This window comes from Amphibalanus amphitrite, unplaced genomic scaffold (genome assembly GCF_019059575.1).
Source record: "Amphibalanus amphitrite isolate SeventyFive unplaced genomic scaffold, NRLGWU_Aamphi_draft 001426F_arrow, whole genome shotgun sequence".
Taxonomy (NCBI): Eukaryota; Metazoa; Arthropoda; class Thecostraca; order Balanomorpha; family Balanidae; genus Amphibalanus; species Amphibalanus amphitrite.
Window position 1 is genome coordinate 18,093 of NW_024882919.1, and position 24,080 is coordinate 42,172.

At 56.7% G+C, this 24,080-nt stretch overlaps 1 protein-coding gene across 10 annotated transcripts in view; it reads right to left on the bottom strand.

Moving 5' to 3' along the window:
* Nucleotides 1-318: 318 nt before the first annotated feature.
* LOC122372976 (ecdysone receptor-like) overlaps nucleotides 319-24,080 on the bottom strand; it is a 136,004-nt gene continuing 112,242 nt past the window's right edge. For 6 of the 10 annotated variants that reach the window (XM_043350681.1, XM_043350685.1, XM_043350680.1 and 3 more), the window contains 7 exons: nucleotides 15,478-15,636; nucleotides 14,014-14,154; nucleotides 11,718-11,848; nucleotides 10,628-10,807; nucleotides 6,115-6,270; nucleotides 4,767-4,992; nucleotides 319-1,956 (listed from right to left, as the gene is read on the bottom strand). In XM_043350681.1, the coding sequence (XP_043206616.1) occupies nucleotides 1,712-1,956; nucleotides 4,767-4,992; nucleotides 6,115-6,270; nucleotides 10,628-10,807; nucleotides 11,718-11,848; nucleotides 14,014-14,154; nucleotides 15,478-15,636 (1,238 nt within the window). In that variant the 3' untranslated portion in view covers nucleotides 319-1,711. Of the gene's footprint in view, nucleotides 1,957-4,766; nucleotides 4,993-6,114; nucleotides 6,271-8,031; nucleotides 8,185-10,627; nucleotides 10,808-11,717; nucleotides 11,849-14,013; nucleotides 14,155-15,477; nucleotides 15,637-24,080 lie in introns of all 10 variants that reach the window. The other 4 variants (XM_043350683.1, XM_043350688.1, XM_043350684.1 and 1 more) reach the window with 1 other exon arrangement.

Here is a 24,080-nt window from a genome sequence, read left to right on the forward strand (position 1 = left end):
TGTCAACCAGTGTCTTGAACCATACGAGGTGTATTAATGTGTTCTTATACGAGTATATCTATGTCGACTGCCGTGTCACACTGCTTGTGCTTTTGATCAGTGGGTGGCTTTGTGTCGTTTTACATCAGTATGTGTACAATAAATAAGCTATCTTCTATCGCTCCGAATTTCGTATTTTATCGCACTTTTTGTAACGATGCCTCGCAAACTAGGCATTAATGCATAAAAATGTCACGACTAATCCTTATAGTACCTCATTGTTTGATTTTCGTCCGCCCACCAGCGCAGTTTGAACCCCACCCCCCATCAAACACACGGTGCATCCTCGCACAAACGCAGTTTATTGGACAAAAATAAAGAGGACTAAACCGCTCCCTTCCATATAAAAAGGTTCATACAGACACACACACACGCACGTCGGCCACAGTGTTGGCTCTGGGAGCTGACGGACTCTCTCGCTTCCTCTCACAGTGGGCCGCTCACAGGGACTCACGCTCGGACTCGCTCACGTAACAGCAGGTACCCTCTATGACCACCTATATACAGATGAAGTGTGAGGCGCGGTGTGGGGGCGACCGGGTCCGATAGTTTGTACTCTGTGCGCGGCAGAAGCCGACGGTGGGCACGGGCCGCGGCCCTCCCCCGCCCGGACTGACCCCGGGTCACGGGGACCGTCCCGGGGAGAGGGGACGCGGCGACTGCTCTGAAAGGGTCGGATAGAACAATATTGGGGCGCCAGGCGCCTCGGCGCAGAAAATAATACCACCAATGTGAACAGTTACGCTGTGTTGTGAAACAGCCCGTGATTCATCCCAGCGTTATACGAATGTGGTGATTTGTCTGATTCGGATACCACACATTTTGCCATTGAGTAGACATCACATGATTACCATAAAATAGTCGATTTGATATAGCATTACAAAATAATTTCGGTTTGAGGAGAGCCGCAGCTGCGTGCGGAGGGCCGGAGTGCGGTGATCGGGCGGGCGGCGCGCCGCTTCTGGCTGGCTCGGACTCACAAACTCACACATACTCACTAACACGCGCTGTCTCACTCGCACACACACTCTAGAGCAGGTCACAACCTAGTGTTTCCGCGTAGGGACGGCGGCGGCGGGCGCCGGCCAGCCCAGTTATGGAGCAGCGGGCGGCCGGACAGGGCGATCAGCCCCGCCCGGACCGCCGCCTCACAGTAGCCAACTCGACAACAGCAACCGCGCGCGCCGGTATGGAGTCAAAACCGCCGGTTTGGTTTCAATATTGCACAAACACCTCTTTGCCAACGTAAAATAGCACTGCAAAAGTGTTTGCACACAACCGGATGGAAGAGCGGAAGATGGACAGCTGGAGACAACATCAGAATAAATAAAAGCGGAGCGCTCGCAACACATTTCGTCAATACAAGTATGCGATGCAAACCATACAAGTTTGTACACAAATGAGATGTAAGTTTCACGAATAACAATGGTCATGAGCTACAAAAGCGAGGCCGTCATGGGAATAAAATACAGCTCGGGCCTCGGTGAAGCGGTACATACACACTTAGTGTCCTCAGCACTGGGCCCATTAGCCCGCGGGCGCGGCCGCCTCAGAGGTCCTGTGACGTCTCACTTTCAGTATTTAGTCCGGTGACGTCACCACGGCCGGCGGCCCATCGCGCTCACACACAGACACACACACGGCGAGGGGAGAGCGACTGGCGCGCGGCGCGCTAGGCCGGCACGTCCCAGATCTCGTGCAAGAACGGCGGCAGCACGCGCTTCTTCAGCTTCAGCGACCAGCAGAGCTCGGTGTTGAGCTTGCCCAACTGGCGAACCTCGGTCAGCACGCTGAGCAGCTTGGCGAAGATGACGCCGGTGGGCGGCGGACGCTGGAAGTCCACGTACGCCCTCAGCGCCTCCACGTAGATGGACTGGATTCGCTCCACCTTGTCCGGCTCCTCCAGGCCGAACCGGTCTGCGGGGAAGAGAGGGAGCGCCGTCAGTCCAGTACACCCACGGAGATCTACGGAAGGGACACACTCTGGGAACCGCCGTCTAAGCCGAGGCAGGGATGGTGGCTCCTCATCAGTATGTGTCAGGACCTGGACAAATGATAAGTAGGCAGGCACACGGACGGCGGGTCGGAGGCAGGGGATCCACGCCTCGGGGAAGGACAAGGACCGGGCGTCGCCGAGGCCCGCTACCTACGCCACCCTGAGTCAGTCGTTGACCTTCAGCCCTATCCCCTGCCCCCTCCCAACCCCCCAGGGTCCGGGGTGACCGTTAGCGGCAATGACCGATGCCGTGAGCAGAAAGTACACCGTGAACCGAACACGAACATCGGCACCATCTCTGTACTGCTCACGGCACGGCGTGCGGCCGTCCGCTGCTCGGCCGCCATTGGCTGAGGGCCGCCTCGCTACCGGCCCTGATTGGCCCCCTGAAACACCGCTAGTGCCGCGATTGGCCCCCGTAACGGCTTCAGAGGGGCAGAGCCGCCGATAGCATCACCGCCAGACTGCACGCCACCGGAAAAATAAATAGCACTTCACGGAATGGGAAACTGCTCGGCCCCTCAGTCGGCGTGGCCCCAGAGCCATAGATGATAGTATCACCTAACGGGGCCGATTTGTACATTTTTTTGGAGGGCCGCGACTGATCACAGCGAGCCACGGGCGGGCGTCGGACCGCCATTGGGCGATTCAGCTAACTGGGTCCCATTTTCGGCCAGAGCGACACGTAAGCATACGTCCACATTGGAACAAACTAACCACAGAAAATCCGCCTTTGTTATACACCACCGTAAACACGACATCGTTCCGACCAAAATGGACATAGGACAATGAACTCGGAGTTGGACCCACGACCACCACACAGCTCCGGTTAACACACTGACATGATCATATGTACCGTAACATCTCTTCATCCGCAGACCTTAAATGTGCATAAACGAAGCGCTTCAAGCTCTTAGTAGCTACATCAACAGACACCGCTAACAGAGCAAGGAAAATCCACTCGGAAGATCCCTTTCCTTGAGGTCAGCGTCCCGGCATAGGTAGAGTCCAGGGCCTCGTCTAAGGAATTTTCACTGGGGGGGGCCAGAGACTGAAGGAGCCAAACCTAGGGTACCCCCAAATCCTGTTTTCTCACCGGATTTAGACCACTTATTTTTCATCACAGCCCTGATACCATGATTTTTTTTTTTGAAAACTAAAAAAAAAAATAGGCCATCCGACCCATGCTTGTATACCTATTAGTTTATAGCCCCCTCACATTGCCCCATCAGGCAATAATAATCACACTTCTCGTTGTTGAGCGTGTGATTGAGTGGCAGTGCCTTGTCTAAGGAATTTGCATGCCGAGCCTTATGTCGAGGGCCCACACGCATATGTATTTTTTTTGCGAACCACATCGGTTTCTGATGGGCCCCTGTGAGCGCTCGATGCCGATCTCTGAGGGCTAATGCCAACGTCTGGACCTATATTTCGGCCTCTATGGTAGCCCACACTGGTTATATATGATCTATACCAGGCTTTAATGGTCAATCTGAGTGGAGACCGTATTTTCCCACTAGGGCCCCCTCAGACCAGATGCCTGTGTATCAACTTGGAGACTGATGGCTTCTCAGGTGGATTCTCCGTAATCGCCGTGGATCTTCAACACAACCTTAAGGTCGTCAGAGGCTATAAACTAAACAAAAATGAAGATTACCCCGTGTAGTAGTGCTTTGAGGCCCGTTGGGACCCTAAGTGGCTGGCATTTGCCCCCCAGGACTCCATGCCGACTTCTTTAGATAATCCAGCTGTCAGAGTTCCCGTCCCCACAGACAGAGGCACCAATCTGGCATCTGCGCCTGCGTACGACCACCCAGAACGGGAGCCTGCTTCATTACGATTAGGAGCTACTCTAGCCGCACACCGGTGACCGTCCAGCCAGAAGTTGGACGCCGCTAGCGAGGACGACGATAGGCAAAAACAAGAGATTGACGCCCCGAGGGGCGAAGACAGAAACAACAGATTGATACCTAAAGGAGAAATTGTTGCCGGTAGAGCCTTGGACTCCGCGTGGTGAGGGCACGCGTCTCGGTTATAACAGTCCGGGTTCGAAGCGCGACATCGCTCGATCTTTATGACCCTCCTGGCGAGTACATGGTTACCTACGGTTGGTGGCAGGCCGTAGCCATTCGAAGTCAGTGAGGGGACCGGCCGTGTGCGGCTATGTGCATACGTTAAACTTTGGGCTCTAAATTCTGCCATAGATCACGAATTGCGCGATCGGAGGGTAGAGGGCAGGGCCAACGCAAAGCTCTGCTTAGCGGGGGCTCTGTACTTGTGAATCCTTCCATTCAAAAGGTTCGGACTAAATTTATGAAAAAAGAATATCCGGGACACGGAGTTGGGCGCCTGAAAAGACGAAATGTAACGCATTGCTGAGCGAAAAAAAGGTTGTAAACAAAATAAACACATAACAGCCCTAGGTAATGAGGTATTTCAATGTGCTCACATTGCATCGTTTCGTTTACGCATTTGTTTTTATGTGCACTGACGCCTCGAAATAAAAATTAGTTTGCCTTTTGGCTATTGCCGGCCCCCCAGTAGTGACTTTTTGCCCTGACTGGAGGGGCCAGGTCGATGACTGCGGGGGTTTAGCCCCCCCAGTTAACATGTTAGACGAGGCCTTGGTAGAGTCCCCGGCCCAGACTCTAGCCGTTGTTCTATATACTCTGCTCTAGTCCAGTGCCCCTGTGAACCCCAACAGCCCGTCACGGACGGCAGAAGGACTCACCGGAGAAGATGTCGATGGCGGTCAACAGGGCGTACTCGGCGTTATCTACCTTCATCTTGCACATCTTCTTGCAGAACTGGAAGTTTTTGTCGATGGTGGCCGAGTCGAGGCCGGCGCGCTCGTACGACTCGCGGGTGTAGGGGTAGTTGTTTGCGAACACGATTGATTCGGTATCCTCGTCGTACCGACGGGCGCAGCGGAGCATCATGACTTCGCTGGAGCACTCCTGTAACCCCCAGGGAGGGAGGTCAGTCGCGGCGACACTAGCGACACACAGCGGCGGCACGCAGAACTACCTGCTAAATCAGCGATGGTGATGCAACAATCCTGCCTGACGTCACAAGGCGGAGAGGCATGACGGTGCAAAACGGCGACATACTTAGAGAGCCCACGCCGCATCTCTTTATACAGCTATTCGCCAGGCAACTACGTTATATTTAGCATATTACGGTAACCCTTTTTTATTTAATAAAAGTCTTGTAATGATAATGTATGAAAAATTGGGAGGGGCGAAAGTCGAAATGAAAAAGAACAGAAACAATTTAACAGAAAAGACACAAATAGGTATCCTTCCACCCTTGCTCCCACCCGCCCGACCCATCACCGTTCCTTCTCTTGACAGTTGTGGAATTGCTCCGAGTGTGAGTGTGGTTCTTACCTACCTGTGACAGAATGTTTCTCCAAGAATGGATGAGGAGACATCAAAATATAACAACGATAAAAAAGGAGAGAGAGAGAGAGAGAGAGAGAGAGAGAGAGAGAGAGAGAGAGAGAGAGAGAGAGAGAGAGAGAGAGTGAGAGAGAGAGAGAGAAAGAGAGAGAGAGAGAGAGAGAGAGAGAGAGAGAGAGAGAGAGAGAGAGAGAGAGAGAGAGAGAGAGAGAGAGAGAGAGAGAGAGAGAGAGAGAGAGAGAGAGCCGCCGTCGTGACCCGTCGGGTGTCCGTGAACCGGGGCCGTGAACCTTGACCTCTAATTGTCCCCGGCCACGGGAATGTTTGACAGTTGGCCGCCGAGTGGCGAGCCGGCCGCGCCAGACGGAGCGGCCGCTGCGCCGCCCAAACAATGGCAGTCGGCCGGGCCGCCTCGAATACCCGAAACGAGCCGGACTAATGCAGCCATCCCCCGCACCCGAATGGCATGCTGAGCTAACATCCGCCGCATGTAATACATACATCGTGTGCAGCGCTGGAGGTTAAACCAACGAAATTAAACTTAGAAGATAGAATAGGGGAGCGAATCTAAGAAATTCCTTGATGAGGCGAAACGGTCAACTACAAACATAAACACAACTGGCTGCAGTGAAACTGGCTGACTGCAGCGCTGCGGCGGCAGCGGTCACAGATCTGTACCTTGAGCAGGGTGATCTGGTCGTCCTTGACCAGCCGGTCGAAGCCCGTCAGACACTTGCTGAACTCCACAATCAGCTTTATGGTCAGGATTGTCATCTCGGTGATGCGTCGGAAGTGTCGCTCCGAGTCGTCCTCCCCCGGCGTGTCGACCAGTGTCTGAGGCGGCGGCGGGGGCCGGTCAGGGGCCGCCTCTGCTCGCCCGGGGGCTCTGACCTCGCCCTGGGGTCAGGGGCCGCCTCTGCCAGCCCGGGGGCTCTGACCTCGCCTCGAGCACCGGGGGTCAGCGGCCTGCCTCGACCGCCTGACACAGTGGTCTGCCCTTCTGACCATCGGTCAAAGACTCGGACACAGGCCAGGGGCGAGGAGTCTGACCTCACTGGTCAAACATCGGCAGTCGCCGAGACTGGATTCGGGTAGCCAGTCCAGGGGAGCAGGGCCTCCGAGTCAGGGGACCAGCAGGACTGAGAGACAGAGAGACAGAGAGGGCCGGATGGGCCGGAAAAGAAGGGCGTTCGTCCAGTCGAGTCGCTTGTCAACTATTCGATGTCGTGAGTCTGTCTGAAGTCAAAGAGATGGTCGCAAAGAGTACGGAAGAAACCGGCACCGCCGTCGATGTCTTACCTCTCCATATTTCCTTCATTAGTCGATCGTAAGATGTACGGCTTGCGCTAGCAAAGCTTCTGCGGCGGTTGAACCCACTGTCTTTTTTTCTCCACTGTCTTTGTCGCGAAGTCGTTGGCAGTCGGCTTAATCTCTCCAAAAATGGCTCTCTTGTCAGAACCGTCAATGCGGCATTTTGCTCTCGCTGAACACTGATTCCGCAGAAGCCTGGGACGAACACCTTGGCGTTCTAGGAGTCTTTTCTAATGACGTGACGGAGTATTCGAGCGAGTCAATGTGCCGATGAGCTCGAACAATAGGTCCAGTGGAGTTCCACTAAGCTGCTAGAAATCCAGCCAATGAGCTAGGCGGCCGAACGTTCAGCTTCGGTGACGAGGCAGCGATGTCTGGAGGTCGCTCGTGGTGGTGTTTTTGGCTTACGACCAGCCGGACGAAGTCGCGGAGCGGGCCACCGTCAGTTTCCTCGGTGTCCTCTCTTGCAGACGGGACCGTTCACCAACAGTCACGGCTAACCCGAGAGCAATCAAGGCTCTCGGCCGACGACGGCACACAGCGGAAATCCGGTTCCGCTCTTGCCGGCCGGCGAGACGAGGCCTGCGCCGCGACCTTGGCCAAGGGCAGCGACCGCGGCACCTGAGCACCGCCCTCCGTTCGACCCCGTGCCGGCCTTCAGACCCACACTGACACTGGCACGACACCAAGTCACCCCGGCAGTGGCGACTGGTAGGCAGACGTCTGAGAAGACATTTGTCAATGGATCGTCACTCCCTTGACTGGGTGCTTCCTCGTCCTGCCAGGCCAGGTATTTGCTGTCTGAATCATCGACAAGTGACCTACCCAATCTCTTCGGACGACCAGTTTCTTCAGCTGTGACGTCAGCATCTCCAGAACGTGATGGCGCAATAAAAGGAGACAGGTCCGACTATGACCTGACCGGTTGGACAGCCAGCGGCCCAAGACTGGTGCCGTTCGGCCGAGACCGGAACATTCCACCGGAAACACGGAAAAGCTGGCGATCGCGCACCATCTGAATTACAGCTGTCTGTGCAGAAGCGGCGGAGAAAACCGAAGACTAAGAAGAATACCGGAATCCGGGGCAAGGCGTCCTATCTCCGGTCAGCCAGTGCGAGTCACTTACCGTCCATTCGCGTCTGCTGTGTTATCGAGGGTGCATCTCTCGAGATGACTCAGCTGTTTGCATATGACCTGTTGATACGTACCTGCTGTCGGTTGCCTTCAATCCCCCCTCCCAGCCCCCCCCCCCCCCCGAGAACCGCCCATCCATCCGATAGTCACCTTGACTAAGCAAATCTGGTCCTCGCGACAGAGCTTGTCCTGGAAGCCGGGTAGCCGTTTGGTGAACTCGACTATGAGTCGAACGGTGAGCACCGTCAGGCCGGTGATCTGCTTACACTGCAGCTCGGCGGGGTCCGAGCTGGTCCGCTCCAGCTGCAACGACGGCGTCACCGACGTCAGGCGATACGTCATCGACGTCAGACGATACGTCATCGACGTCAGACGACGATTGACGATACACGTCCACCGACGATCGGTGATACAGGGCGGTAACGTCAGCCACCGGTCGATGACTCGTATCACTGACGTCAGCCCGTGTTCGGGTGCCCAGTGATATACGTCACTGACGTTAGCCTCCGGGGCCATTGACGGTCGTTCCGCCAGTTCCCCGGGTGGTTGAAAGGGTCACAGGAAGGGCGGAGAGGACGGAGAAAAATATGTGCAAGGAATGTCCCCTCGGCAGTGGAGGCTACCGGCTATCGCTCTTATCAATGGAGGCAGCTCATTAAATGCAGGAAGAAAACTCGTAAAAACGCGAACCGCTTCCGTTCACCTCAGATAAGGTACGGCGGCCATCTATCCTTTCAGAGAATGTGGTTTTCAGGTTGGGCTGCTACCATTCCGCAGTAAATGGCAATGACGGAGCAGCGGCAACTGACACTGGCTGACAATAACGAGGAAATGTCCCGTCAAAACAACACGGCGTAACGGATCACGTCACGATCTGCTACCGTGCCGAGGAACGCGGAAAGAGCCGGTGAGTAAGGCACGCCCGACCGCCGTCCCCGCATTTTTTATCGGAAATGTTATTCATTTTGTCACGAGGCTGGTTCTCAGAACGAAACTGGTACGGAGATATCCGCTCAAATTTAGTTTGAATTAAGTTGTTCGCCCCAGAGACGAAACGGCAAAAAGAGACGGAAAGAAATAGACGGTCAAACGTTTGAAAATAATAAGCGCATGTCACAGAACCACGTTGCAACTTCATAATCAGAAATAAGAATGCAGACTACTCTTACGTTAACGTTCAACTCCACCTGCCGAGGTTGACGGACAGGGCACCTGGTAAACTGGAGGCCGATCTGTGGTGGGGATACCTGCAGGACTGCAGCTGGAATCCACTGTGAGCGGCTCTGTGGTAGAGGCTAAGGACTGACTGGGAGTGGGTAACCACCGACCGACCACATGACACCATTCCCAACCCCCGTGCACATCACATTCAGAAGCGGTCACAGGGCAGCCAGGCAGAGAAATGGGGAGGGCAGGGGAGGCATTCCAGTCGGGTTGGCCCGCTCCGCCTCCTGATCGGCCAATTTACAACCTCCTTCAATATCAGAACGGTGGCTGTGATTATCAGCGACACAAACTCAAATTATGCAGATCGTTTTCCAGTTATTTTGCGTTACAACATTATTGGTGGAAATTAGATCGATAAAATAATTTTGATCGTGCTAAAAATAAACCAGGAAAGTACAAAAATACAAAGCGTTATGTGTTAAGAGAAAATCGTTAATTTCTCAAACTTAGTTAGTCAGCACATAAATTCGATAAGTACGTTACTGTATTCTGGTGAGGACACTGAGCGCATGTTCAGACCAGGGGAACCGATCAGGGAGCGAAGCGGACCAGGGACAGCGTGGGGCCGCCGCGCGGTGGCACGGACGGTCCGTGCACCGGCGGACGGCAAGCGACAGACAGGGAAGAGCGTCTCACGTCGGGGTAGACACGGGGCGTCACGCGGACACAAAGCGCTCGCCATACACGGCAGAGCCAGCGCACAAACACTCGACACCAGTGAACACGGTGAGCGCACACTCTAGACCCGCTCGGGGACCCTAAATGGCCCTCCCTTTAACCCTCTAACCTTCTAACCTCTGTGATTGGCCCTCCCTCTCACCCTACAACTTTCTAACCTCTATATCACTGAACATGGTGAGCACCCATCGCTGACCCCCCGGGGACACTATTAACATCCCCTCTCTATCCAGCATGTCCTTCCCCGTCAGCCCGGAGACGATTAGGCCCCTCTCACCGACACCGCCCGGACGCGGAAGAAAGTCTCGAGGAGAGAGCGGTCAGCAGGGCTTAGGGAGCACGCGATATCGGCGTTCCATGGAGCGGGGTCCGTCCCCACTGCACCCCTGCCGCCTCTCCCGTCCAACCACAAACGGGACCCGTCCGAGTCTGCAGCGAGGCTGATTATCACCGCGTCCGCAGCACAGACGGCGATTTATCTTCCCAGGCAGCGCTGACGGAACACTGCCGCACGGAAACTTTCCGGGAGGTGCTTCCTGCCACAGAGCGCCGCGGCAATGGTTGGCGCTGCACGCGAGCCTGGCACGGCTACTCTGTACCCTCCCGTCCCCTGTACAGCGCCCGGGTAGGGGGAGATGAGCTTGGTTGCAGCGGGACCCAGGAGCTAACAACATCCCAAAGCGCCTCCCTATTCCCTAAGGGGTCACCCAGTGTTGTTGAGGGCGCAGGGTATAACCCACCTCTCCTAGTCCAGAGCCCGAGGTAACCTCTGCCGAGTACAGTCGCCCACTCCCCTCCCTCGAGTGTTACTACGGCGCGGTCTGTGCGGGCAGGTACTCACCGCCGAGCGCCTCATGTCCTCCTTGGTGGGTGACTCGTACTCCTCCTGGTACTGCACCAGCCGGTTGATGAGCTCGTTCTGTTCGGCGGTCAGTGCGCGCCGCTGTACGGGAAGGGAGACGGGTGCGGGCATACTGCCTCCGCCGCCGCCGGCCGCGCCAGCGACAGCTACCGTCTGGTCCTGTGGCACAGCATCGGAGCTTCGTCAGATACTGGGGTACCGCGCAGGGGATGCTAGACCACAGGCCACGGGCATACAAGTCTGAGGATGACTTTCGAATATAAGTGCGCTTACGGAGTGGCGGCGCAAGTTAAAATTATTGTCGTGTGCCTACAAAAGATGAAAGAAGTAGACGTACATAAATTAGATAACATTGCATTTCGGAAGTTCATTGCCAAAAAAATGCTGCCTCGAATTTCAGCTGAACCGACTGATTTGGTTTCTCAGCTCGCACAATCCCATATGTCACGTTCTGACCAGCGATTGTTCGTTAAACCACGACACCAGCTAGTCTGTTGTGGTCAGGTTTGTTTGCTTCTGAATGACAACACTGCACATTTAGTGCACAATGCACATATTCTGTTGACATAACAGAATACTTCCACAAGCTTATAACCCGAATGGACCGACAAGACACTGTGCCATACCATTTTTGCGTGAAACAATGCAGACTACCGACCAGGAAGTTTTGAGGAAACATGTCCTACGATAGTACGCAGCTTGGCAGAAAAACGCACTGCACGACATTACTTTTACCGGCGACAGCACGCTAGCCGCCCCGATCCCACTGACACACAGACACACTTACCGGCGACCCAACACACAGCAGCGTGACCCGGTCACGTGACGGACCACGTGTGCCGTACCAGTTCACCGGTCAGCGCCTAATGACCTCGCCGGCCGGCCACGTGGTCGCTGGGGGACGACTCCCCGGCCCGTAGACAAGCAAAAATGGTCCAATTAATCCTCCGAACGGGATGCGCGCGGCCTTGTCCTTGGACCGGCCGGCTAGGGGAGCGGCGTCTCCAAAGGGGGCGTCCCGTCCCGGGGATAGGGTCTCGTCCCTGTGATGGACAGGAAGGTCACTTACGGTGGAGCCCAGCCGCTGCCGCTTGGAGTCCGGCCCGTCCTGCGCCGAGGTGGTCGAGTTGGGCCGGTCCCGCTCCCGCTGCGCCTTTTTGGCCTCCCTCTTCACCTGGCATTGGTACTCCGGTACCACACCTGAGGAAAGGAGGATTTTGTCAGATAAGAACATGTCAGTCAGGAGAATCATCGAACTATAAACACCATTTCTAGTGCCATATTACTCAGGCACTGCGGCCATTTATCGCGGCACCGCTTTGACAATCTGTAAGAAAATTCGATCCAGCCTCTATCGTGTAACCCAGACTCTGCCCTTTATTCAGTCCTATTAGTCCCACCTTTCAGTATCCATCCCGTCCCTCGTTTCTCCTCTCAGTCTCCGGTACCGAGCGTGCATAACTGTATATACAGTGCACACATACCCGGGAACTGACATCAGCGGTCACTCGAACTGCCCTCTCCCCCTCCGCAGCCCTCCCATTGCGCCAGGGTACCGCTGCGTCGCCTGCCAAGTGCCAACACCCCGCCTGTCAAATATTGGCCCAGCTCACCGGGCGGCTGGCCAGTGTGTGTTTATCCATTGCATCACCGATCAGAGTTCACTCGAAGACCCTACTTTCGTCCAAAGGATATCCCGCCCTGCCAGCAGCATGATGATAGCAGAAATAGCTCTTTCACACGTTAACTTATAAATATGATAATAGAATGCGTAATTATTTTTAAATTGCACGGCTTATCAGTTACGGACGATCTGTCACCTTATGTAAATGCGTACATAAATTGCAGAGGCATGTACGCGGTTGCAGAATCCTATGATTACCGATTATTTTTTTTTTTTTAGGCTTCTGCGCAGCTCCGTTTGGGGAGTGTCGGCGGCGGCCCGTGGGTGCCGGCCGTGTATCTCCTCGCCGCCCCGCCCCCGCCCCCGCCCCCGCCAGGTGCAGCGCCAGCTCCGTGACGACACTGGAGGCAATGCACCAATGACCTTGGGGCTGACCGCTGCCGCCGCCACCGCCGCTCAACGGCGCAGAGCACGGCAGGCCGGCCGAGACGCCGCCACCCGGCCGCAGGCCGCCCGCTTTTGCAACATTCTGGCTACGGACCGGACGAGCGGACGGACGGACGGACGGATGGACGGGCCGGGGCGGAAAGACAACTATCGGGGCCTCCGGGCGGGGCGGGAAGGGAGGAAACAACAGCAGATTGCGCAACACACGGAAGGGCGAATGAAGGCGCAGCTATTGGTCGGAACGGACAGACCAGCCGCTGATAGTTGTGGTAGGGGGATCCATCCAGGTCAGATTGTGACCTCAAGTATTGTGGTAGGTTGACTACAACATGTCAGTAGGATCCAACGTCCGGTATTGTTCCAGTGCGGCACGACGGGGCGTTCAGTGGAGCCCGCTCAAGGACAGTATATCACAGTATGTAGGACCTGCCGTGCCCCATATGCCTGCATTATTCATCCATAATAAAGATAAGAATAAACCGAATAAATGTTCCTGATCAGGGCTTACCTGTGACTGATTTATGCATACATCCATCATCCATGTTTACTGTTGGCTATCAATGAATACTGAATAGTACCTATTGTTATTTATGGAATTTCAAAGGCAAGTATAAATACCACTGTACTTGGGCTTCAGGGATTTCAAGCTTCTTCTGTCACCATTAGAATAGATACAAAGTGAAGCTACTCGTACATTCTTTTCGACATAATGAGCCGAAAAATTAATTCAACAGAGGAGATAATGAGGTTATGTTATGAATATGGAAATTAAACACCCATTACTGTGATGCGTCGACTCGACACTTCAAGCAAATAAACGAAAATGAATGAGAAGTGAGCGCTCAACCAAGCAGGCACGAGCGTCAACATTTCGAGGCCAATGACCCTTGTGTTACATTAATTCTCGTGATCCGATAAGCGTCTTACAGGCTTACAAAACTCTGGTCACGCTGCTCCGTGCATCTAGGTCACATTCTAAGAGCGGGGTTCCGCTGACTGACGATTATAAGAGGGGCCAGCCCGACCGAGAGGACCGAACCTGGCGGATTTCTATGACCGAGAGGCTTTAACTGATGGAGGTCCGTTCCAGCGAACAGCGAGACCCACCAGCTGCCCCCGGGCTGCCGTGAGCTGTATCATGGACTTTGTCTGTCTAATTAATTTTCTATAGCAACCCGAAAAAAATGACGAGACGAACCGTCATTTAAAGCATAGCCGTATCCTCACGCGAAACGCAATACACATGCCAAAAAGGTGCCACAAACATATTACTGCCGTGATGTAAAATACTTACATTCTGGCCTCATGCCGACAGCTAGACATTTCTTGAGCCGACATTCTTGACATTTTCTCCTCATGTACATGTCGATTTCACAGTTTTGGCCATATTTGCATACATACACTGAATTTTTCGTCATGCTCCTCCGAAAGAAACCTGAAACAGAAGTTCTCATGTCAGTTCACATGCAAGTGTTTCAGTTCGCAACCAAGCCGACGAAGAATAAAATAACTCAGGGTGGCGACAGCACGGGAAACAATTAGCTGCGGCACTCTCAGACGGAGTCAGAGCTGTCAGCCATATATCCAGCACCCCTCCCTACCAACACGAGACCGGGACACTGTTGCTACTTGGTGCCAGCCGAGCGACCACCGCGCATGTAGAGCCACCCACGCCAGGTCACCGGTACGTCCCGGCGGTGAGCTGTTAACCCGCACGGCCTGCATTCAGCGGGCTGTGGGCTGCACTCGGTGCCCTCCGAGGGTCGTCAGGGACCCCGTGGCTGCAGGATGGGGCGGGCGGGCCGTGCCATCCCGCTTGGAGCCGGCCAGTTCCGCCCCGCAGCCAGCGGGGTGACCTTGGCTCCCAACACGCGGCATCGGCGCCGCCAACGCCGCCGGCAACGGCGAGAGGCGCGGCTCTGTATATCGGGTGAAGAGAGCAGGGCATAGCAAACTGCACTGGAGTAGATCACAACAAACTGCACTGGGAGAGTAACAGAACATGATGCATCGACATGGGGGAAGTCCACAGCAGACTACACTGGGAGCGTATCACAGCCGCCGGCACCGGTGAAAGGCACGAATACATCGGACGTAAGGGGTAGGGCATAATAAAGGATGTAGGGGACATCACCTCGGACTTAGGGGGTAGTTACACTGATATCTACCATAGACGGTACGGCTACACTGGAGAGAGAACATTGAGAGCAGATTAGCACACCCACTGACCAAATAACCCTCAAATAAAGCCGCATTAACCGGCTTCGAACAGCGGCGTTTTCCCATAGATGCTTGCTGTCCGGCATATTGCAATGGCCGTGGGGCTGAGTTAGGGCCCATCTATCAGGCCGGTTACCTGTTGCCGGCGCGACCGCCGGCCGTGACGGGTCACGGGGCGGCACCTGGTAGCGTCACGACCGTCACGGAGCCGAGACTGGCCTTCACGGGCCGTCTCACACGGAGCGCTCCCTGGTCTGCCCCGCTCCGAGGCCCCTGACCTCCACAAACTAGCTGCGCAGACACCCCCGAGTCTGGACTTACCGGCCCTGACTTCAGGTCAAGTTCAGAACCCGGAAAGGAGAGTGAGCGCTTTCTTATCTTTACAGCCCTCGCAGATGAGCAAGACAGTTTACAGCCCTCGGTGACCACTTTCTTACATTTACTCACCTTACATTGCTCACCTGACAATCTCTTAGGCGACATTGTCAGGTGAGCGCTTTGTTACCTTTACAGTTCTCGCAGGAGAGCACTGTCTTACCTTTACAGCCCTCGCAGGTAAGCGCGTTGTAGTGGTAGCCGGAGGCACGGTCGCCGCAGACGAGACATAGCTCCTCATTCTGTCGCGGTACCGGGCCCTTCTTCCGCTTGTCGTCGCCGAACTGGCCATTACTGCAAGGTGACGCTAGGTCGTCGTGACCTGTAACGAAAAGAACAGCAGGGTTAGTGAAGAGGTCAGCGACTAGGGACAGGTCGTTAGTGACGAGGGGTCACAGATGTAGACGGAATGGTAATGAAGTGGCGGGTGTCTTGAGACAAGCTCTGTAGTCAATGAGGTGGGAAGAGCAAGGTGGCGATGGGCTGTCGCCGTCAGTCCCGCCAAGATGCTGGCTCAGTAAGAAAGAATACAGTCATAGTCATACGTGACTCACAGATAAGGTTTTAATCAGATGGGATAGTAAAATGGTGCCCCATCATAAAAGTGCTGGCATAAGCGTCGAGTAAAAATTCTGACATTAGGTGGTGGTAATTTTAAAATTAGCAGGAACTGACATTAAGCACTGATCCTTATCATATTCTCCGACTAACGGATAAAAGGAAGAGAAAACGTCCCGGTAGCGTGTCGCGCTCGTCAGCTCGACTGTGTATTCTCCGAGAGAAAGCGATTTAATCGCCGTCATCCGACAGAGGTGACGTGACAATCCGGCACTGACGGCGCACCGTCATGGATTGCGGCACTGTCCGCGCGACCGGCGAGTTCAGTGTGCAGGTTCAAGGTGACGCCCGCCGCGCCGCTGCCGCAGAGTTGTTGACTGACCGCAGCAGCCGCAGTCGGCCGTCATCAACTGTCATCCGACCCGTTCACCGAGACATCGGTAAAAACGGCCCGCTTCCTGACAACAGCACGCGACCGGCGCGGCCGCTCATTGGTCGAACTGCGGCGCCGTCGGCCCACTGAGGAGCCGGAGGATTTGCCACCTCGGCCCGGCGCTGTCCCACCGCGCGCGCCGTCAGATCAGTGCCAGAAACCGGTAGCATTAGTGGCCGCTTTCGAAACCTGACATTCCTCTCTGTTGACGGTGCTCTCATGGCAATGAACTTCGCGCGGGTCGGACGCGCAGGTCTCGCCGATCCGGGTGATCCTGCGCAGGCGACGGCGCGGCCCCTCGGCGGGACCCGATTGCAAGCCAGGAATTAGTAGCCGTGCGCGGTCGGTGCGGCGGCGTCCGGGCCGTGGGAGCGGCGCGCTGCCGACTCCCAGTGCAGCGGGCCCACCGCCCCCACCACCCACCGGCCGGCGCACCCACTGTGCAAGGCATCCACCAACCCACCGACCAACACACCCATACCCACACCCCAGTTCGGCCACCGGACAACGCACTCAGCGGGCAGCGCACCCAACCGGTAACGCACCCAAATCCCATCACCCTGAGCAGTATATCAATCGCCAATCCTCCCCGACCGGCTGATATTCTAACCAAGGCCACCGGAGCGCCGACCGCGGCGGCGGCGTATCTCGGCCATGAGGCCGGACTATGTCTCAGCCTCCCGAGGATCGGGTGAACGAGGTGGCCCTGGTCCCTCACAGGACCCCGGTCTCCGCCGCGCCGGCCAAATCACCCCAAAATGGCCCATTCAACCCGCCAATAGACAACCTTTTTTGGTGAAGTGGCACAAGAATTTCGCGGCGGTGTATCTGGTTCTCGGTGTGTGGTGGCGGGCTTTGTCTGTCGTCCGCGACCCTCTGAGAGGCTCAGTGTCGGTATTCAGCGCTGTCGGTTGTCACAGAACCGTTTAAAGGGGCGCACATGTCTGCTAACCACCGAACTGGCCAATCACCAGCGCGGAGCGTGGCGAATACGGCGCAGAGCGCGCCAGGCGCTACCATATACGGCTCGCAGAAAGACACACTGGGAACCGGAAACTAGCCGGCGCGCGGCGGTGAGAAGTGCGCCCGTTCGCAGCCGCCGGCGCCGGTAGTCGCACGCGGCGCTAACGCGCTCATTGTCGGCGGTGAAAGTAGGCGTCTGGTGACGCTCACCAATCGCCGACCACTCACAGAGCGGAACTGAATGCTGCGTGGGACTTATCGATCAGCAAGGGGCCAATAAATCGGCGGTAGCCAATAAGTATAGCACACGTAGCCTGACAGAGCAAGAATCATGACACTGTCAGTTAAGAAAGGCGATGCGAGGTAGAGGAGCGAGGTAGCGAGCAGTAGACGGTCGGTCTCCACTCTCCTGACCGTGCGCCGTCAGCCGTCCCCTGACCGTCACGATTCCCAGCCGGGCGGAGCGGCAGTCAGCCACCCCCGCCCCCGCCCCAGGACCGTGACCCCTACAGCACGCCATTCGGGGCAGCAGCCTCACAACCACGAGCACGGCCTCGCGAGGTGAACCTTCACAGGCAGGGAACTATTTTTACTCGGCCATAGGCACATGACGCTGTGGTTTGGAATACGTGTATGACGATAAATATCGCAGGCAATAGCTACCACATCACTCGTTTTCGCGGTGCCTTATCGGAGCCGGTCTGCCAACGAAGGATCATTATTTGCATTTGCATACGGTGGTATCGCGTTTATCCAAGGCAGCACATGCAGCTGGTATTAGATAGTGTCGGCGCTGGGGTCGAGTTGGAGCCACTGAGCAGTGTGGGACCACCGCCTGCCGTCAGCGGTCGGAGGGAGCGCACACTGCCGGGAGGACCGGGTCCGCTCCCTCCAGTCTGTCCGACGGCAGTACAGAGTCGCCGGCACCGGCCCCACGGGGACCTTGGCACGCCGCGCTGCCGGCCAGGGGCCCCAGGTCCACCCCTCGGCCGCCAGATACACCACAAGACTTGTTTATGACGTCATCCACGGGCAGTATCCCCATTACGAATGCACCTTTTTGTCCAACCCTTACCGACCCTCTCTAAAGCCACCCGCCGTCAAAAGCTGCGCACATACGGAAAAATGGCGCTTTTTCGTATCACCCTCTACAGCAAAACACCGGGATCTCTCGGTGTGCCAGCAGCTGCCCTGGACTCGGTACCAGGGCGTTCCAAAAATACACCCACCTGTGGCCCACACAAGGCGCCACAGCCATCCCCAGCTGAATCATCCACAACAGAATTAGCATACGAATCAGCTGTGCTGCGCCACGCTCATGAATCGTGACAGCGAGCGGCGTTCGCTCTCAGTGAGACCCGGATGGCACACCGGTCGACCGTCACTGTCACTGGCACCCGGCCGGCCGGCCCTGACCCGACGCGCACGACCAGAGGCCAGGTGCAAATGAGCCAGCCGGCCGGCGCGCCGGCCACCCTGGCACACTGGCGTCCATCTTACTGACCAGCTTTCGGCGGTGTCAACAACCGCGATGGGTATGCGGGCGGGCGTAGGCGGGCGGGGAGCGAACGTGAGCGGCGGGCGGGCGAAGGGCGCTGGTGCTAGCGCCCCACGCCGACTCGCAGTCTCCGGTGACTGCCACGGCGCACAGAAGGCTAGCCGGGTTGCGTAACTGCCGGCTGACCGGCGCGGCGCGGTCGGGCGGTGAGTCGGTGACCGGACCAGGCCAGTTAGACCGGACAGTGACTCGGCCGACCTCCTCTCAGAGCCCGGCTGACCAGCCGCGGTCGCTCAAAGTCGGACACCAGCATATGACGACGATTCGCCACGCTACTTCAGTGGAAACGCCGCAGAATGATCGCTAATGTCGTAAGTGGACACTTCGTTTCAGTTTTATTTAGCCGAATTACAGCATGGATCATTCAACTTTGATACATTATGTTCTTGAACCTTCCCATGAACTCGCCAAGGTCGAAGCAATTACGTGGTGCCTTGATTACAGCGTGGAGAGAAGTGTACGGCGGGACATAATGCGCGACACAGTTGGAGGTGATCTATAGAGTTGTTTTCGTAACTTTTTGTTTACTTGGGCACAAGATACCCGGGGTGAAAATAGCTGAAGGCAATGACCTTGTCGGTGATGCTGTTGAATGTACAAATTATAGCCTCCAAGGTTCAACAGGAGATCCTTAGCTTCAAACCGCATTGAAACCATTTATGATTATCACTTCAATCGCCATAAAAATGCACAGGCTCACTCCTTACCCGTACGGCAATGACCGTTTGAATGGGTTCATTCTGTGAATTCCAGCGATTTGTTTGCGTGTTACTCATGTCGTAAGGCAGGCTGGCGTGCAGTCCGGTGCGCGGACAGTTAGCCGTCGGCTGGGTGTCACGACAGGGGATCATGGTGATAGCTCGGAGCCAGCGGACGGCCGCACGGCATCACGCCAAAGCCGTTCAATGACGGAGCCGCGCGGTCGGCGGTCGCCGGCTGGCGGTCACTGTCATGGTCAAGTGATGGTGGTGTTGGGTTTGAGGGTGCCGCAAATATTCATGGCGCCCACGCCACGGTCAAGTGTGAGAAAATCCGCGGCGAATAGACGCTGTTGCTTAGGCGATGCTTCCCGCTTAGCAGCACAACAATATTTAGCAGTAACCAGAGCTGTCATCGGCTGCTGAAGTCATAGGCATACCTACTGAGGAGCATGCGATCCAAATTAGCTAACGACAGGCTTAAACCTCGACGTGAAGAACCATTTCGAGACTGAAATCCTGCACTCTCAGAGAGCCCATCAGGCCGGCCAGCCGAGGCCCGATTTGCGTCCGTTCTGGACCGGCGCCGAGTCGCGGACCGGCGCGGCTCGCCCCCGCCGGCGGCGCCGCGACAGATGGCCGGCCGACGATCGTGACGCGGTCGGCAGAAGGCGGCAGATGTGGCGCTCACCTTGGCGCCGCTCCAGGTGCGCCACCGGCGCCGCACGCGCGTCTCGCTCGCCGCAATTTGCGGCAGGCCGTGTCTGGAAATCACCGTAGTCGTGGAGACGGCAACAAAACGGCCCGCTAGTCTATGAGGCACTCCCATCATCCGCTGCACACAGCAGCAGCGGCATCATGACAAGCTGGGCGGTCCAGCCCGAAACCGAGAGTCGATTCCGCCCAGCGGGACGCCAAGTTTCATTGAGTTGGCAGTCACGTTCCGGTGACTGTGCGAGGGCGCGCTAACAATCCGAGCCGGAGCCGGCTGAGTGGGCGCCGACAGACCTGCGCGCCCGCCGCCCGTCCGACGCGGTGCAGCGACTGAACCTGCCTGAGAACACAGCTCTGACGCGCAGAAGGGCAATTAGACCGGCTTAACAGATCAATCCCAGCCGGGCGGCCGGCGCGGATTCGACCTTGGAAGACACAATTATTGTCGGGCCATTGGAGCCACTTTACAGGCGGCTGTAATAGGCGGCCACAAGGCGCCGGACGGCGGCTGAGGAAGGGAGAGGGGGACGACTGAGGAACGGAGAGAGGGCGGTGCTCCTCTCGAGGACGTCCCGCCCACCGCACTGTCATCGTCCGAGAGCAGCTGACAGCGGACGGAGGCCAGGGCGGACCCGATACCTCCGAGAGGAGACCAGAGCCGCGGAGCACTCGACAAATAGATTACCAGGGGCCCCTCTGAGCGGCCGGGCGCTGGACAGCCAGAGGCCCACTTTGTTCAGTGATAATCCGGGAGAGCAGTCACTATTCAGCTAGGGGGCCCTAAGTCAGGCTACCACACCCTAGCAATGGCTCATCCAGTAAAGGAAATGGGTAAAAGCACAGTTCAGAGATATCACCGGAACCCTGAGAGCCACGGAAATAGACGGCAGATCAAACGCAGTTTACGACCACGATGGCTATTATGTCGGCTTTTGGAGAGGTGGTGGTCTCACGGGTTCGGTGCTGTTATCAGTCTGAGATGGACATTACTCAAATGGTCCAACTCGATCGTATCCCGTGTCCGATCAGGACCGACCGGTTGGAATGGGGCGGGCCTCTGTCCCCCTCTGACCACCCACGAGAGCCCCTCTCCGTCCCCTCTCCTTCACATCTGTCCTATATGGCGGCAGGGCTATCAGGGCGGTCAGAGGACGATGCCCCTCAGAAGGGGCCAACTCTACGTGACCTGCATCCGTCGCGGCGCGGCCCTCTCGCCCGCGCGCCTCTCTCCGCGCGAGCTGCGCCACTGCCGCCGCGGCGCGCCGCTCCGGCCGCCATGACCGGCCTTGACTCCGGAGCGATCGCCGGCCGGACGCGGAGGAACAGGTAGGGCGCTCGGCCGGGCCGCTATACGTGTCCGCCAGCCGACACAGAGCGACGAGCAGTGCGGGGGCGGCGCGCTCGGTCACTGGGGCTGCTGCCGGCTGATGCCACTATGGAGCACATCTCGTGACGGGGCCGTGTTTGTCGCTCACCTGTCTCCGGGACTCCGGAGAGAGAGAGAGAGAGAGAGAGAGAGAGAGAGAGAGAGAGAGAGAGAGAGAGAGAGAGAGAGAGAGAGAGAGAGAGAGAGAGAGAGAGAGAGAGAGAGAGAGAGAGAGAGAGAGAGAGAGAGAGAGAGAGACGCCATTGCCGCCACTGCCGCTGACCCCGACAACAGAGAAGGCCGACCGCCTGCGGCACTCAGGATGCACGCTTCTCGCGGGAACAATCCGGAAAACACACCGCACAACGGCCGTGAAATCACAGATTTGTCCCACGCTGACCGTAGCGAAAGTCGCGTGAGCCTAACCGACGCCACCCGCCGCTTTTTGCTACTAATTGAAAATCACATTTCCTGTAATTACCCGCCTAATGGTCAAACCTAACGCCGGTGAATAAAAACTCCCCAAAGCAAACACGTCACAATAAGCTGGGGTCCATACCGCCGCCATAAAAAGAGCCCGGAATTTGACGGCCAGTGTCACGGGCGTCGGCGGCGAAGCGGCTCCGGCTGCAGCGTGGCTAGAAACCAGCCAGTGGATGGACGGCTGCAGCAGAGCTGGACCAAGCTCCTCGGATCAGTGCAGGCGGGCCCGGTCCGGTCTGGACTGTGTCAGATGGATAGAGGAGAGAGGCCGCGCGGGGGTGCCGGCGCCACCTGACGCCGTTCCCAGCCGCCGAGGCCGGATGTGAAGGCCGCAGCTCGGCGAGCTGAGAGCGCTCGGAGCGGCGCCGGCGGCAGTGGCGGCCCGCCGCCGTCCCAGCCGACCGCCAAAGCGCAGCCACAGAACAACAGCAAAAACGCCGCCATGGCCGGCCCGGCGCGGCGGCGCATCGGCACAAAACCCGGCGTGGTGACCGCGGCCCGTCAGCCCCCCGGCGAGGGGACGAGGCGCCGCCCTGTCGGCCCGCCCGGACACGACAAAACGTGATCAGAACGCACCGCCCTCCGGCCAGCTCCAACAACAAATCTCTACAACAGCAACAGCAGGTAGTCGGAACTGATCCCTTCCACACGCATGTGAAGCAACTTACATAACGCGGAAAACAATGGACGCGTGCAGCTTTCTCAATCCGCGCTGCGGAGAAGCAGCGGCGCGCTGCACAGTAACCCATTTAGAGGTCAGGACGAGGAGACTAGATCGGAGCGTTTGAGGAACCGCCTGATGCAGCCGTCGTGGACAGCAGAGAATGCTTGCAGCGGGCTGGGCGCGCCGGCCGTGACGGGGCCGGGCGAGGAGGGCAGTTGACGATCGGCGCCGGACGCCGCTGCAGATGTGCCCGGAGATAGAACAGCGACTGGTCAGTGGAGCGTGCAACGCCGGGCCTCGGGAGGCTTCACGTGCGGTGCAGAGGCCGCAAATGCGTCACAAACCGCTCCGACGCACAGCCGACGGACATGCAGCACGACTTTGGTTGTTCAACAGCCTGCACCTCTGCCGCTCGAACACGGTTGACAATGCCGGCGGCTTTGTGCCAACTACTGGATTGGGGCTCGTTAAGTGACTCGTAAAACCGAGCACGGTTCAAGCGACTGAGCCGTATTCCCATGATACCTCGGTCATAGCCTCCCATTCCTGCCACAATGGTTACATAACACAGTGTGTGCACTGGGGATTACAAGCTGGCATGCGTACTATATCTATATCTCGATCTCCACGATCTGCAGGAAAGAAACACAGATATGCGGTGTAAACAATGATAGCAAGCTCCACAAGCGGAGACAGTTTATAATCCGACGTTGTACCGCAGACAGGGTTGGTGAAAAAGAACGGCAAGGACTAGTGACTTGTAGACCAATCCGCCATGGGGCTGCAGCTGATTAGATCCGAAACATTCCAGGCGAGAGGCAAACGATTCCTCTCAGATACTGGGCAGCTTTAGTAAGCTGACTCAGTTTCAAGGGGCTCTGAACTAAGAGCACTTAGAACAAGCTCCCAGAAGCCCGGACACCGGGAGATTGTGAAGAGAAGAGCAGAGAAGAGCAGAGAAGAAAAGAAAAGAGAAGAGAAGAGGAGAGAGAGAGAGACAGGGAGAGAGAGAGAGGAAAGAGGAGAGAGGAGAGAGGAGAGAGGAGAGAGGAGAGAGGAGAGAGGAGAGAGGAGAGATAGAGAGGAGAGATAGAGAGACAGAGAGAGAGAGAGAGAGAGAGAGAGAGAGAGAGAGAGAGAGAGAGAGAGAGAGAGAGAGAGAGAGAGAGAGAGAGAGAGAGAGAGAGAGAGAGAGAGAGAGAGAGAGAGAGAGAGAGAGAGAGAGAGAGAGAGAGAGAGAGAGAGAGAGAGAGAGAGAGAGAGAGAGAGAGAGACCCTCGGCGGTCGTACCACCCGAGGAGGGAGCGCTCGGAGGCTGGACCGAACGGC